At 44.4% G+C, this 14374-nt stretch overlaps 1 protein-coding gene across 1 annotated transcript in view; it reads left to right on the forward strand.

The window, feature by feature from the left end:
- Pcsk2 (proprotein convertase subtilisin/kexin type 2) overlaps positions 1-14374 on the forward strand; it is a 244055-nt gene that overhangs the window by 210410 nt on the left and 19271 nt on the right. The window contains exons 8-10 of the mRNA XM_021192543.1: positions 2316-2491; positions 11730-11945; positions 14147-14247. Of these exons, the coding sequence (XP_021048202.1) occupies positions 2316-2491; positions 11730-11945; positions 14147-14247 (493 nt within the window). The remainder of the gene's footprint in view (positions 1-2315; positions 2492-11729; positions 11946-14146; positions 14248-14374) is intronic.

Consider the following 14374-nt stretch of genomic DNA (forward strand, 5'->3'; position numbering starts at 1 on the left):
AATTTCATAAATTCATTGTTTTTAATAGCTGAGTAGTACTCCATTGTGCAAATGTACCACATTCTCTGTATCCATCCCTCTATTGAGGGACATCTGGGCTCTTTCCAGCATCTTAATCTAAATGAACTTCCTCCAAAAGAAAAGACATCAATTCATAATTGAATGTTAGTTGGCATAAATGGGTGACCTGACTTCAGGGTTAAGGCAGAGGCTGAAGGATTAATGGCTGTCTATGGCTTTTATTACTTGTTCTTCTGAACCTGTTATTTCTGTTGGAGAGGAAAGATACAGATATATCACATACAGACATTCACTCCTAAGAATTAATCTGGAGGTAAATATCCAGCTGAACCAAGGGACAGAAGTAAACACAATAATAGCACTCCAGGCACCAAAAATGCCTTGCTGTCTGATAAGACATAAAGCACTGCTACCCCTGAAGTTGCCTAAAGGGGTTCTGGGAGAAACTTTGATCCAAACATGGGGGGGTGAACCTCACATCATTGAGGTGGTAAGAGAGAATGCCTAGCCCCTTGAGGTAAGAACAGGCCTTGAGCAGCATACACAGGCTAATCAAGAGCCCCAACTCAGGCACATATATAACAGAGGACTGCCTGGTCTGGCCTCAGTAGGAGAAGATACATATAATCCTGGAGAGACTTGAGACCCCAGGGAAGAAGGGTGCTTGCAGGGGTAGGGAGCACCCTCTCAGAGGCAAGGGGGAGCAGGAATGGGATGAGGAACTGTGAGGGGGGCCTAGAGTGGGGGTAACAGCTGGAATGTAAATAAATAAAATATTTTTTAAAAAGAATAGGTCTTGAGAAAGAAAACAATATCTTGTCAATTCTTCAAGCCCTATAAGACCTGAGTGGCCTTTATTTAAATTAATTTGCATACTGTGTTAGAGAATTGAGATTGAGAAATAATGTCCTTGAATAATAATGTCCTTTGTCCACAAGTCTTTTCCTATGGCTTCATGGGAACTAAGAATGGAGCGTTGGGATCCAGATTTTAGCTAGGCACAACCTAGGCACTTCACTTCATAGTCCTTGTATTAGCTCAATTTCTGTTGCTATAACAAAATAGTTGAGGCTGAGTTATGTATATATAAAGAGGTTTATTTGACTTATAGCTTTGAAAGATGAAAGGCCAAGATCAGGGGACTCCATTGGACCCAGCAGAAATATATGCCAGAGAATGGAGAGGTTCTGTTTTGCTGTCTCTAACAACTCACTCTCACTGGATCCACCCAGGGTTCCCACCTTAAGGTGAACCACTTTAATCCCTTCCAAGAGCAATGCCACACAACAACCTAATTATCTCAGTTCTCATATTGCTACTGAGTCCCCAGGACCCAGCACAAATCTTTAGGAGACACACTTAAACCACAGAAGTCCTCATGGTCAGAGTGTACTTCAGCTTCCCAACACTAAGCTACAGCAGGCATAACACACATAACAAAGCCTTGTAGAGAGCAGTCTGGACCAATCATAACATCTGGAGGAGTCAGTAGGCTGGAGAGTTAACACTGAAGAGGTCTTCTAGTCAGCCGGAAGTTGCTATGAGCAGCTTGGCAGAAGTGGGGGCCTCTTTGTTCTTTCCCCTTATGACCCCATGTGCAACTCTGATTTGCCCAGTTCAGTCCTAAACATCAGGCTCTGCTCCTTCATGGCAAGATGTCACTCCCAGAAGGCATCAGAGAATAACAGACTTACAGACATACCATAAGCATAAGGAAGGGACTGTACCAAGCACCTCATTACTGACCATTTATAATAGCATGCTCCATCTCAGTCCTCCCTATATGTGCTCCATCTCTGTCCTCTCTATATTCCTTCTCAGCTATGATGACCTGACAATGCCTTTATTCTTCTTTATCTCATCTCTTGTAACATTCCTGTCCCCCACTCTCTGTGGCCTGGAGCTTCTTGCTAAGTGTCAGCTGCCTCCCTCTTTCCACACAACTGTATTCACCCTAGAAACCTTGCTTCCCTCCTCCCCCATCAACAGTGATCAGTTGTGCACTGTTGGAGGCTAGGTTCCCACTTAGAGACTTAGTAGGGATACCCTTGCACACCATGTCTTTCCCCATTAAGAACTCAGGTAATTTTTGTTTAGAGAATAAATGTGCCTCAAGGAAAGACGTGAGTGAGGTCTGAAAAGGAGTCATAGGGTGATCTGAGCACCATATTTGATCCTCAGACTCCATGGTGTTCTGAGGGTACTGAAGGTCCCTAGCTCCTCCCAGAACCCAAACTTTTCTCTTCTGAGAGCTAGGGTGCCAAAGTCTTGTTTCTTGTCCCACCTCTACACAGGGATCCGGATGCTGGACCAGCCCTTTATGACAGACATCATCGAAGCCTCCTCCATCAGCCACATGCCTCAACTGATAGACATCTATAGTGCAAGCTGGGGTCCCACAGACAACGGGAAGACGGTTGATGGGCCCCGAGAGCTCACACTCCAGGCCATGGCTGATGGTGTGAACAAGGTAAAGACTTTCCTGTCACCACAAGGCCCTGGTCCACCCATGAGGTAGGATATGGAGGGTAAAGTGGTGGTGACATACGGTGGATGGAGTGGCAGGGTCAGGTGGAAGTGGGTCTACATCCCTATAGACCTCTATGTTTAGGTCCTGTGGAAGAGAGGCACAGAGTTGGGCTTAGTGGTACAAGAAGCACATGGTAAAGAATTCCTAGAGACTATACAGGGCAGGGGTCACCTAGGTAGGACCTGAGCCAGGTTCAGGGATCGGAGCACTCCTGGACCAAGACCCCACTCCAACTCCTAGTATCCAAGAAGCTCTCAGCAAATGAATTCACCCAGCCCAGCCTGCTTTGTTGCCTATAAAATAGTCATATGTGGAATCCTTCAAAGAAATGCCCACGGCCCACAGAAAAAGCCCTCAGTCCCATGCACAGCTGACCCTTAGTCAACACCCAAGGCTTCATGGCACAAACACAGCCTCTGTATATGTGGACCCTATGGATCAGGAATTCAGAAAGGGCACATTGGGGGTGACCTGACTTTTCTCCTCCATGGGGGGGGGGCTGAAAATTTGTGATTTGAGCATAAGTCTCTAAACTGTTTTCACAAGCTGGTCTGAATTGCTGGATTTAAACAACGGTCCTTGGCAAGCATCAGGGATAGAGGTGGTGAGAGATGTCATGTCTCAGCCCAGCCTGCCTGCTGTAGCCTATGCTTCGTTTGAACAAGATTCTATCCGGAGCTGAGGGACATTGTTGTTCATGACTCTGGGATCTATGACTTGTGACCCTAAGATGCTAAGACCCTAAAATAGCACTTTAAATACACATGCTAAACAGAAAGAGGAGTGGCAGCCACTTACATTCAGGGAATGACAGGGTCAAATGAATGTTTGGTGACCAAGATGTATGCCCTCTTTATCTCAGTACTGCAGGAGCAGACATCCAGGTAGCTCAGCTGAAGGAGGCAGGAATGACCAGGGCAGTAGGAGGATTCAGGCAGGTCCTCAGATAGCTGAAGGGGAGTTGTGTTGCCTGGGTTCCAGATGGCTGTAAGATGTGTGGAAACCCACATTAGGGCTCTGAGGTCCAAATCCTAGGTCACCCTTACCTATCTGTTCTCTCTGGCTTTAGATCTCTCTCTCTCTCTCTCTCTCTCTCTCTCTCTCTCTCTCTCTCTCTCTCTCTCTCATCCTTTCTTCTCTTCCTTGGGGCATATATTCAGGTAGTGCAAAGGTCCCCTTCCCATGCTTGCTCACCACAACCTGGCAGCCTCTGTGCCACCTGTCCCTACTGCTTCCAGGGAAATGTTGGGCCTAAGTTACGAGACATGTCCTTCCCAAGCCGAGGCTTCAAAATTAATATGGCTCAGTGTGAAGACTCAGAATATGAAGGGATCAAGGGCAGAGACCTGTCTAACGCCTTCTTTTTCTCTTCTGCGGGATAACAGTTTATAATGGTGAATATTCAGTAATCATCGCCCTCTAACGGAGAAGTCTCTCATGTACTGTTAAGTTCTATCAAAGACCTGAACATAAATATAAGGCCATACATCCCTCTCTGTTAAAGGGTTTGATAGCATATCCAATTCCTCCTCTTTGAGGTCTCAACACTAGGTGTCTTGGAATATAACCTAATTTGAAGTTCAGGTCAGTGCAGATATAACTCGTGACTATGAGGCATGGTTAAGTGAGTCAGGCCCCTAAGCCAGTATGATAAGAATAAAAAATCCACAGTTATTAAATGGAAGTGTTTGCCCACAGATATGCCCAAAGGAAGAATGTTGCACAAAATTGAAGATAGGACCCATATGTAAAAAAAAAAAAAAAAAAAAAAAAAAAACCGCCAAGGTGCCAGGGTGCCAGAGAATCACCAGCGACTGGGGATGGTGTGGAAGAGCTCTCCTCCAATCTGTGGAGAGGAAACAATTCAGTTGACACTTCAGTCTCCAGCATCTAGATTCTATGGCAGCTAGGCCATGGTATCTGTTGTTTAAAGCACCCATTTTGTGGTACTTTGTTATGGTACTCCTAGAAAATTAATGCACCCTTCCAATCTTGTAACAGACAATCAGAAAGGACATTTGGCCAGACTCTGTAACCTTCATGTCCCCTGCTCTCTCATTTATAGCCAAGACTGATCATTGGTCTAATGACAGCTTTTTTCTCTTCCTCTTTTACAAACACAAACGACTGTCTTTCTTTACTCTTTATCTTAATTAAAGAGCAAGCATTCAAAACTACAGAAAACCACATCCAATCAAAATCCAGAGCAATTGAAGCCTAGCCCCAAGAGATACAACTACAAAACACTGCCACGTCTAAGGTTCAAGAATCATTATGGAAGATGGGCCAGAGAGATCGTAAGAGCCAGAGGACCAGAGAGTTTGCTGTGAGCGTGTCTCCTAGCAACTTCAGAAGCTACACCCACAAAGTCTCACCAATATGACTGCCTAAACAGGAGCTGAACAAGAGTGACACCAATAGGTTTGCCAAAGTGGATAGGGGACTGTCATAATTCCCTCTTAACAACAGAAATGCTCCTGCGTGCCTGGTGACATCACACTGGTAGTTTGAAATCAGGCATGGAAGCTGGCAAACAGAGCTTCTATGTCCCCTTCAGAGAGAGACCTTGTGCTCCAGCATAGCCCTGGTTTCCCTTCAGTCACAGAAGTCGCATACTGCATATTCACCCTGTATGTAGAAGACAGCCTTGGCCTAGTAAGGTTTAAAGTTCCCTTTGGGAGGGGGTAAAAACTGGGATGAAAGCACCTGAGATCCTGAATTGTGTGTTTCTGCAAAAAGACAAGTTTTTCAACCTGAGTCACCATATATCCTGTCCATGCAGATCAGCTTTGCTAAATAAGCTGTGACCTCTCTGTCTTTAAGAGTTGTCTCCCTTACATTCAATACAAGGTTCAAGAAGCACAGAGATCCTTGAAGTGCACAGCTGCCAGTCATCCGTCATCCATCACTTCCTACACTTAGGTAGGGCCTGTTGGGAAACTAACAAAATCATGCCCTGGTACAAGGTTGTGGCAATCTGCCATTGCAATTGAGCCAATCTAAAACTGTATGGAGAGCCCTGTCATTAGATGGCACAGGGCAAAGCCTTACCAATGGGACCTAGTGACAGGAGGTGGCGTTGCTGCCCTGTTTCAAGTAGCCAAGGCACATTTTGACACATCAGCAGTTTGCTTTCTTAACATGTAACTTGCCTCATGATTAAAAGCATGCATCCAACCCAGGATCAGATGACAGTGGACACCGTGTGTTTTGGCACCTGAAGCTGGAAGAGTCAGGCAAGTCTACAACAAACGCCCTCCGTCCACATTTGCAATGCTGATCTCCTTGAAACAGGGCATCCCTGGGCGGCTCCTGTCATTTACCGTGCCTCTGAATGTCACATCTCAGAGCTGGATCCCTCTCTTTGCTCCATCTGTAACCTCCCTGCCTGCAACTGAAAGGCCTTCTCAAGTGGGATGGTTCTGCATCACATGCCAAGATTGCTGGAAAGGAAGAAAAGAATCTTCATGGCTTACCTTTTGACAACAGCACGCAAGTATTTTTGGAGAGGAGAGTGCACCGTGTGGTGGGGAATAACTTTTCTCATTTGACTTTTTTCTGGGTTTTGTTTCAAGATAACCCTTTTTAGATAGTTTTGGGGTGCTTTGTAAGTGACAGCGTAGTATACAAAAGCAAGGGCTATTTTACTCACTCCTCATCAGCTATTTTACTTACTCCAAATAAAAACCCACCTAGGAAAAATGATATCCATCCACACCCAGGAATCTGACTGTGTCACCGAGAGGCGGTTCTTACATTTGTCTTTGGATATGAACATTCTGCATAGGGGTTTTGTTTGATGAATATAATAGCCATAAAACTGAAAGGGAAACGAAAAGATGGGTCTCTACTCTTAACAATGCCCACACTGTTTGGCATAGTCTTTGCCATTCCCAAGTGCCTACCGTCAAACCTCATTTATTTGGATCTTTAGAAATGTCAGTGGGCCACTTTTTTTTTTTCAGTAGATGCTTGAAAAGGCAGCAAAGAACAGGCAAGACAGAAGGGAAGAGACTAGCAGATGACATGTCTCGGTGGTCAAGTGCTTTCCTGCCAATCACAAGGCTCTGGGTTTGGTCCGCAGAATCAAAGGAAAAGAATGAACTCTTTGCCCTTGGCTTATTGCCTCTTTAACTCTGTAGTGTACATATTAGGTTTTTAGTTAAAGCATTTTTCACAGTATAGCTGGAAAGTTGGTAACAGAGATTCTGAATGATTAATCTCTACCTGTGCTGGCTAGTTTTGTGTTACCTTGCCCATAAGCTAGAGACATTTGGAAAGACAGACCCACCATCAAGAAAATGGCTTCACCAGAATGGCCTGTAGGCAGGCCTATGGTACATTTTCTTAATTAGTGACTGATACAGGAGGGTCCAGCTCACTGTAGGTGCTAGAAAAAAAGCAGGCTGAGCAGACCATGGAAAGCAAGCTGGTAAGCAGCAGACCCCATCCCCACCCCCACCCCATGGCTTCCAGTGTCCTGCCTTGAGTTCCTGCCCTGACTTCTCTGGAGGATGGACCACAAACTGTAAACTGAGACAAACTATTTCCTCCCCTAGTTGCTCTTGGTCATGGTGTTTCATCACAGCAATAGAAACCTAACTGGGACACAGCGTTAGTTTGGGATCTCCCAAAAGCAAACCCTGAAACAAGGCTTGAGTTTAAGGCAAAAGCCTTGGATCATCCCCTTACTAGCTTATAACTTAAATCTTGTTATTCTCTTCTATGTTCTGCCATGTGACTTGTTAGCTACATGCCACCTCTTCCTCTTTGTGTGGAGCTGAACCTCTTCCTCCCCTGTCTCTATCCCAGAATCCTCCTCCTCTCCCTCCCCACTCCTGATGTCCCACCTTCTAATTCTGCCTCAGCTCATTGGCCAATCGGCTTCTTACTGACAGGTGAATCGTCGACACAGTGCACAAGAGATTATCTCTACATTCAGGATTTGAGTTGATGTTATTTGGGAGGCAAAGTGAGTTCCAGGAGCAAGTAGGGAGGTATAACAAGAACCAGAACAGGTCAGTTCAGGCCATGTATTCAAGCCAGCCACCTACATGAGTGATTAAAATCATGGAATATCAGAAATCCACATAGAATACACAGTAAAGGTATATTTATCTTAGCAAAGGAGCTAAGATTTAAAAAAAAAAAATCGAGATTTACACCCCCAAGGGATGGCTGTGTCCTACCAGTGAAAGCCAAAGGGCAGGTTCACAGAGAAGCCTTCAGCCTCTTGGGAAGAAGCCTTAAGACAAAGAGATACCCATACATTGCAAAGTAACCACGCACAAGAGGTTCTGCGGTCCAGGGGATCTAGGATGCCATCTGTCACCTGTTACAGTCAGTGGAGCTCAGCTAAAGCGAAATCTAATCAGAGACAAATCCAGACAAAACTCGGCCTCTGAACCAGTTCACTGTGTGGATGGAAGGATGCAGTCCTTGCAGGAGGATGAGTGAAAGCAACAGACAAGCAAGCCATCAGCAAGCACAGCGTCTCATCCTCCGGCATCTTCCGTTCCTCTGACAACCAGAGGAAGAATTCAGACAACACGAGAGAACCTTGATGGTGACAGGACACGTGAGGCTCTTCCCTCTCCTGAAGGGAACACAGACATCCAAGATAGCCTGGGACATTCTGACTGACTCTGATGACTATATCTCAGCCCCCTTATCAATCACATCTAAGGACTGCTACTAGAAAGAGTAAATAATTAGTTTAGAAATAGTTAAAGACAATCTGCAGGAATCCTCTGTGGTGCTGATGAGACTGAGTGGGGATGGGGCATAGCACAAGCATCGGGTTTCTGCACTAGAATATATGAAGATGAGCCCCTTGCAAGAGACTGGCTCGACTGCCCATCCAGGAGGGAGGGTTACAGGGCTGGCTGGGAGAAGGTGATTAATCAGGTGCAGGCCAGGCAAAGCCCTGATGCTGCTTGTTGAAATTTAATCAGAGTGTGGGTCAGATACAGTGGCACAAGGGGCAGGGCCTTGGCAGGCAATGGATGCCTCCTGCCACAGAGCACTCAGAGACACCATTCCTGATTTATCCCCTGAAGCCCAGTGAAGCCTCACATTTGGGCCAGGGATGCTTGGCACGAAGCCTGCAACTCCGCCTCCAAAATGCTTCACATACCATTCCAAGTCTTCCCTGCACTTCTGGGACAAAAAAGAAATACAGGGAAGCAGAGGCTGTAGGATCAAGGCATTCATGGTCACTTTCAGCTACGTAAGGAGTTCAAGGCCTACCTGGGCTATCTGAGCTCCTGTAGCAGAAACAGAAGGCCTGCCTGGTATGTGCATGACCCTGGATTCAATTCCCAGCGCCAGAAAAAAAAATCTATGTTGGCAATTATAATTTATAGATGATAATACTATAGTCATTATACAGAGCAAAAATATGTTATGTGGATGAAAAGTCTTCAAACATACAATTTCTTCTCATCAAAAACTTCTTCTTTTAGTAACTCCACCAAACAGAGCTAAAAAGACAGACAGATAGATAGATACATACATACATACATGCATACATACATACATACATACATATATTATTATACATAGATAGATACATAGAGAATTATGTTTATTTTAAACATTAGGCAGTTTTATTAAACTAAAAATAATCCTCCATGTATATCTAAAAAGAAAAAGAATAAATTGTAAAATGTCTAAAAAGCTAATAAAACATGATATAGAATATTATTAATCACATGAGTAGGTGTTAATTACATAATAGTAAAAAGCACATTTTTAAGCAAGAGAAATAAAATGAATCTGTTTCATTATCCCAGGTTCATTTCTAAAGCTATTCTAATACTTTGCCTCTCTATATAAAACTGTCAGGAACCCACAAAATCACACTAAGAATCGTTTATTCTCAGGTTATAAAGAATTCCTATTTTCCTCTCCATAGTCTGCATATTTCAATTATTCTATATTGCATATAATTTTTACAATAAAAAGTTAAATAACTTTTTAAAGCATATTAATGTACTAAGATGTCAAAGTGGAAACCAGATGTGGAACCAGCATTTGGGAGGCTGGGGCAGGAGGATTTCTGTGAGTTCGAGATCACAAAGCCAGGGTGGACTATAAACCTTTGCTTCCATTTGGTGGCAGCCCCTCTGCAGCCCAGTGCCCTCCCACAGCCTTAATCATGCATCTGTGATCAACTAGAAGGTAAGCCAGAGACTGGCTGGTCTAAGGAAGATCTTGCAGGAGTCTGGGAGCTGTTCACTATCAGCTGGGGCAGTGAATTTGACTGGGCTCTGTGACTATCGTCAATCAGGCTAAGTCAGATTCATTGCCATGGTGTGACCAAGCTCTGAGACATAGCAGAGATGTACATGGTTTCATAAGTCTTGGGCTTAGTATCTTTGCCCACTGAAGGTCTCTCACATTCTAATGGGCAGACAAGACATGAAGCCAGTCAGGCCCTGAGGGGTAGAAAATAGACCACCCCCCTTCTCTTCTTGGGGAAAAAAAAAAAAACCTGCAGCATCATATCACAAAGGGCATCAATACCTGAACTGTCTAAGTAGAGGCCACAGTAACATCCCTACCAAAGTGTTTCTTTGTGTCAAGGTTGCTTAGCTGGCTGGCAGCCTGCTCAGAAGTGGTAAGGGAGGGTTACCCAGGTTTTTTGCCCTAATCTGAACCCGGATATAGGTCCCTCCACACCTCCTGCAGAAACCTTCTGCTTCTCCTCTGCTGTCGTTTCTGAGAGCAGTCGCCTGTCTTAATGGAGTTTTTCAGTTGTATAGATTTACCAAGAATCTGAAGACAATTCCTAGTCTGTAGTCAAACCATTACTTGTGGACTTATCGACACACTCGGTCACAGGCTAATTAATTCCCAGCCCTGTTAGAAGAAATTCAGAATGCCACTTCTCCTTGTCAAGAAGCAGGCAAACCTTGGGGGTGATCCAGCCCCTTGTTTTCTAATGACATCTCACCTTAAACCACTGAATCACAGATCCCTGGTGGCCTCAAGAAGGCAGGCTTCCTCTGACTCTCTGCCTCCCACCCCCCATCTCTCTTCTCTCTCTCTCTCTCTCTCTCTCTCTCTCTCTCTCTCTCTCTCTCTCTCTCTTTCCCTCCCCTCCCTCTCTCTCTTCCACCCCTCCCTTTAGAGGTTCATCCAGCCACCCTGCTCCAAGTTGTGGAGGAAGGGGAGCTGGTACACCTGCCCCTCACTCCCCGCCCTCCCACCCCCTCACCCACCCCTAGCCCCACCGCCTCAAAGATAACAGAGGAAAAAGCAAGAAGCAAATGGCCCAGTCCTGGTCACCAAGGTCAGGAAAGATACAAACACCCAGAGCAGGGAGCAGACAGGAGCAGCCCTCACTCCAGTCCTTCACAGCCCAGCTTGTCTTCTAATGGCTGAATTGATGCCCGAATGGGAGTAACCACCATGCTGTCCTCTTGAGCTCTGACATCACTGGCTATCTGTCATCTCCCCACATTAGGCTTTATTTCTAGAGCTGGTCCCTTGCACAGGTCAAATGGCAGGAAGTATTTCCAATAGGATTCTGTTAAAACCCAATTAGGTTTAAAAAAAAAAAAAAAGCTATGTGCACATAATACGTAGGATTTTTATATTATTTTGATAAAACGTATTCTCTGTACTTATATCTACATGTGCATCTTATGTAGTTCAATATAAGCATACTTACATAACATAAGCATCACTACAAATACACTTCAATTCCCCTGAACAATTACATGTAAGATTAAGAATAAAATCACAATGGTTGCCTCTGGAGGGTTAATTTTTCTTTTACATACACTTTGATACTTTTTTATAATGAGCATGTGCTATCTTTACAGTTTTCTTTTAAATGAGTTCTGTGAATTTTAAGACTTTTTTTAAAAGATCATTTTATCTGTAAATTTTAAGGTGTTGCTTCCAGCTTTTGTTAACCTCCTATACTCAACTAAAATTATAAATTCTGGTGACTTTGTATCATTCTGAGCAATAATATCACTCCTACTAGCTCCCATCAGAAGAATAATTTCGGCCAGGTAAAATGAGGTTGGTTATTTAAGCTGCATTAGCTCAAATCTTGACCCCGCTTAAGCCAGAACCTTACCTGGGCATCCCTCCCTCCCTCAATCCCTGCAGCATCTGGCTCCTCAGTGCTGGGCTTAGCACCATATCTTCCTTCCTCTACCAGGGCCGTGGGGGCAAAGGCAGCATCTATGTGTGGGCCTCTGGGGACGGTGGCAGCTACGATGACTGCAATTGTGACGGCTATGCTTCAAGCATGTGGACCATCTCCATCAACTCAGCCATCAATGATGGCAGGACCGCCTTGTATGATGAGAGTTGCTCTTCCACCTTAGCGTCCACCTTCAGCAATGGGAGGAAGAGGAATCCTGAGGCCGGTGTGGTGAGTGCGAGCTACTTCCTGACCAGCTTCCTTGTGGCCAAGAGCCCCTCTATAGCAGACTCATCTCCCAATACCATCCCTTTCTCTTCATAAATTATCACGGCTTCTCAGGAGGACATTCTGTGTCAAAGTGTGCTTTACCAAGGTGAGAAGCAAGATCATGTGATGAGCCTTTTCTAGGTCATTTCCCATAGATTTCCTTGTTTTGGCATACAAGTGATGATGAGCTCTGGTTTATCAATAAGTCTCCTTGGCATGTCACTTGCGAGAATAACAATAATTGTAAGGACTTAAGCATTGCGTCACAAGTCCCAAGAAAACACCCCAGTAAGACATAAGAAAAGCCACCAGAGTAGGAATAAGGGTATAATGTTTGCCCTAACATATACTCCAGCCTGAGAATAGAATAATAATGATAGTAATAATGATAATAATAATAATAATATCCATAAGTGACTTATCTAGTTCCTAAAGGTGAGCAGCAGCACAGTTGTGTATGTTGTGTATTTTTTTTTTCAGGGGGTGAAAGTGTGAGTTTATTATATTATAAAAGAGATCCATGATTTTTAAAACACAAATTAAGAGTCACAGGGTGCACTCATTCATATTCTCTCCCTCCCCCCTACCCCCTCTCTCTCATCACCCCAGAGGAAACCATCTTCCTCCAGAGCAACTGGTGTAATAGTAAATTATCCCTCCAACCCCAGGCTGCAGAGCACAATAACGCTTTAAGGATCTCTCCCTCTTTTGCTGCCTTGCTCACATTCCAGGTCTTCTATGCCAGGCACTTGACATATGATTAAAAGTCACGGATAAGCTACACCTTGGCTGGCTTTCCACTGCCATTGAGACTCCTCTACAGAAGAGGACAGGAGCTTGGAACACAGTCATTATTACCATTAGGGTTTCAACACCACACTCTCCTCTGGTTTCTCAGCCTTGGCCAGTCAGCTCCATAGATGATAGAAGAGAAAGAAGCCTTCTGCCTAGAAGAGGTGTACCCCTTAACTACTAACCCCTCTGTGCTCCTCCTAAGATTGATGAAGAGGCTATGCCAGTTCCTTTCAAGCAGCATGGGACTTCAGTGCCTCTGACTCATCCAGAACCAAACAGAAAGGAACAGTGGCTGGCAGCCCCCAACCCTCCCTCTATGTGTGGCACTGCCCTCTAGCTTCTGGAAGCTTGCCCAAAGGTCCAAGTGTCTTCAGCCCTTATCTAAGACCCTTGATGTACCTGCCTGGATAAGGCCCCTTTTTTTGATATTGTAATTTTCCTAATAGACACCTTTAAATCTTCCTAATCCTTTATTCCCCAAAATAATATGCTCTCTTAGCTGGGTGGTGGTGATGCACATCTTTAATTCTAACACTTGGGAGGCGGAGGTAGGTGGATCACTGAGTTTGACGCTAGCCTAGTATACTGAGTGAGTTCCAGGACAGCTGAAGCTACACAGAAAAATCCTGCCTCAAAAATTTTTAATTTAAATAAATGAATAAATAAATGAATATCTCTCTAGAGCCGTAGTCTCTACCTCCCTAATGTTATGACCTTTAATACAGTTCTTTGTATTGTGGTGACCCCCCAACCATATAATTATTTTTGGTGCTACTTCATAGCTGTAATTGTGCTAGTGTTATGAATCATAATGTAACTATGTGATATGCAGGATATCTGATATGCGACCCCTAGGGGGCCACAAGCCATGGGATGAGAATGGTTGCTACAGAGGGAGATTTTTAGTGGTTTATACATGATCTCGTGGAAACTCTAGCTCTCATAAATCTTGAAAATGAAATTGTTCTCATTTAAAAGTGTGTTAACACTCAGGTATCCACGTCTTCCCCCTGAACACAGCTTGGTGGTAGCCAGCATACATCAGGGTTTCAGACATGACTCAGAATCTCTTTGTAAATTTTAGATAGAAAGGAATATTTGTTTTGAATAACCTGATCTCCCTATGTATCCTTCAGATATTTGGTCTGCTTTGGGAATACCACTTTTCCTTCCAGAAAAGAAAACTGTTAACCTAAGTCATGATATCTCACGATAGACTCATGATGATAAGTCCAAAAGCCAAGCTCAGTGCACCCCAAATCACCACTGACTATTGGCTGCTCAGGATAGTTTACATAAGACAAATGGATTCTGCCCTGGAGTACAGTGTGGTTTGTTCATTCAGTATTCCATATCTTCTCTTCCAGGCTACCACAGACTTGTATGGCAACTGTACTCTGAGACATTCTGGGACATCTGCAGCTGCTCCTGAGGCAGCAGGCGTGTTTGCATTGGCTTTGGAGGCTAAGTATGTTTCACCTTGGAACTGGAAGCCCAGCTCTGAAGGGTAGACTAGTGTGTGTGTGTGTGTGTGTGTGTGTGTGTGTGTGTGTGTGTGTGTGTGTTGTTGTTGTTGTTGTTGTTGTTGTTGTTGT

The sequence above is a fragment of the Mus pahari genome, chromosome 3 (genome assembly GCF_900095145.1).
Source record: "Mus pahari chromosome 3, PAHARI_EIJ_v1.1, whole genome shotgun sequence".
NCBI classification, from domain to species: Eukaryota; Metazoa; Chordata; class Mammalia; order Rodentia; family Muridae; genus Mus; species Mus pahari.